Source organism: Zosterops lateralis (genome assembly GCF_965231275.1).
Source record: "Zosterops lateralis genome assembly, chromosome: 23".
Taxonomy (NCBI): domain Eukaryota; kingdom Metazoa; phylum Chordata; class Aves; order Passeriformes; family Zosteropidae; genus Zosterops; species Zosterops lateralis.
In genome coordinates, this window is record NC_139783.1 from 4,222,980 (window position 1) to 4,224,730 (window position 1,751).

The 1,751-nt window shown below is 54.0% G+C and overlaps 1 protein-coding gene across 1 annotated transcript; it reads right to left on the reverse strand.

Annotated features, from left to right (window-relative positions):
- Positions 1-312: 312 nt before the first annotated feature.
- Positions 313-1,347, reverse strand: LOC310918368 (olfactory receptor 14J1-like; the record flags this gene model as incomplete). The annotated part of the gene is made up of 1 exon (XM_083877228.1): positions 313-1,347. The coding sequence occupies one exon, from the start codon at positions 1,345-1,347 to the stop codon at positions 415-417; it is 933 nt and encodes a 310-aa protein (XP_083733354.1). The 3' UTR covers positions 313-414.
- Between the last annotated feature and the right edge of the window lie 404 nt (positions 1,348-1,751).

The following is a 1,751-nucleotide window of genomic DNA, read 5'->3' on the forward strand; positions in this document are numbered from 1 at the left end:
GAGGTCACAGATTGGGCTATGACATCACAGAGTTTGTTGTGTGAGGTCATTGAGCAGCTACAGCATCACAGGGGAGTGTGTGACATTGCAGAGCAGGATGTGACATTTTGCTGTGGCTATATGACATCATAGGGCTGTGAAGTCATAGATTGGGCTGTGACATTCCAGGGTGGCTGCATGACATCACTGAGTGAGTAGTGTGACATCATTGAATGGGTTGTGACATCACAGAGCTAGCTGTGACTTCATAGAAGGTGAGTCTGTGACATCAGAAAATGGGATGTGATATCACAAAGTAGTAACACGAGAAAAAGAAACAGGAAAGGTCCCAATGAAAAAATATACAAATAGGAAAAAATGTCTGAGACTGTGAAGAGTTGTATTCTGAAGCCTCTGGAGCAGGAAAGAGGGAGTTTATTGCTTCTGAAAAGATCCAGGCATCATTTTCCTCAGGGCATCCTTGAGCTCCTGGTTCCTCAGGCTGTAGATGAGGGGGTTCAGGGCTGGAGGCATCACTGAGTACAGAACTGACAGGGCCAGATTGAGGGATGGGGAGGAGATGGAGAGGGGCTTCAGATGGGCAAATAGGGCAGTGCTCACAAACAGGGAGACCACGGCCAGGTGAGGGAGGCAGGTGGAAAAGGCTTTGTGCCATCCCTGCTCAGAGGGGATCCTCAGCACAACCCTGAAGATCTGCACATAGGAGAAAACAATGAACAGAAAACAGCCAAAAAATGGACAGGCACTAACAGCAATGAGCCCAAGTTCCCTGAGGTCGGAGTGTGAGCAGGAGAGCTTGAGGATCTGGGGGATTTCACAGAAGAACTGGCCCAGGGCATTGCCATGGCACAGGGGCAGGGAAAATGTATTGGCTGTGTGCAGCAGTGAATAGAGAAAGGCACTGGCCCAGGCAGCTGCTGCCATGTGGGCACAAGCTCTGCTGCCCAGGAGGGTCCCGTAGTGCAGGGGTTTGCAGATGGACACGTAGCGATCGTAGCACATGATGGTCAAGAGGGAAAATTCTGCTGTGATGAAGAACAGAAAGAAAAAGAGCTGAGCAGCACATCCTGTGTAGGAGATGTCCCTGGTGTCCCAGAGGGAATTGTGCATGGCTTTGGGGACAGTGGTGCAGATGCAGCCCAGGTCACTGAGGGCCAGGTGGAGCAGGAAGAAGAACATGGGGCTGTGCAGGTGGTGGCCGCAGGCTGCGGCGCTGATGACGAGGCCGTTGGCCAGGAGGGCAGCCAGGGAGATGCTCAGGAAGAGGCAGAAGTGCAGGAGCTGCAGCTGCCTCGTGTCTGCCAATGCCAGCAGGAGGAAGTGGCTGATGGAGCTGCTGTTAGACATTTGCTATGGCTGGCCATGGGGACTTGTTCATGGGTAAAGGACAGTGACAAGTTAGGACAGGCTGCTTTGAGCCCAGTCTTGGCATTCCCTGTAGACTGTCCTGCTGGTGTTGGTGTTTTTGGTGCTGACCCTGACTGCTGACAAAACAGCAACACATTCACTTCAGAGCTGGACTGGGTTGATGCACAAGATGGCGGCCAGGGCTGAGGCAGCCACACACAAGATGGCGGATGGGGCTCAGGCAGACACACACAAGATGGCGGATGGGGGCTGAGGCAGACACACACAAGATGGCGGATGGGGCAGAGGCAGACACACACACGATGGCGGATGGGGCTGATGCGGGGCCTCCCAGCATGGTCTGCGGCCCCTGCCAGCCCAGCTCCAGCCCCGGAGCCGCACGG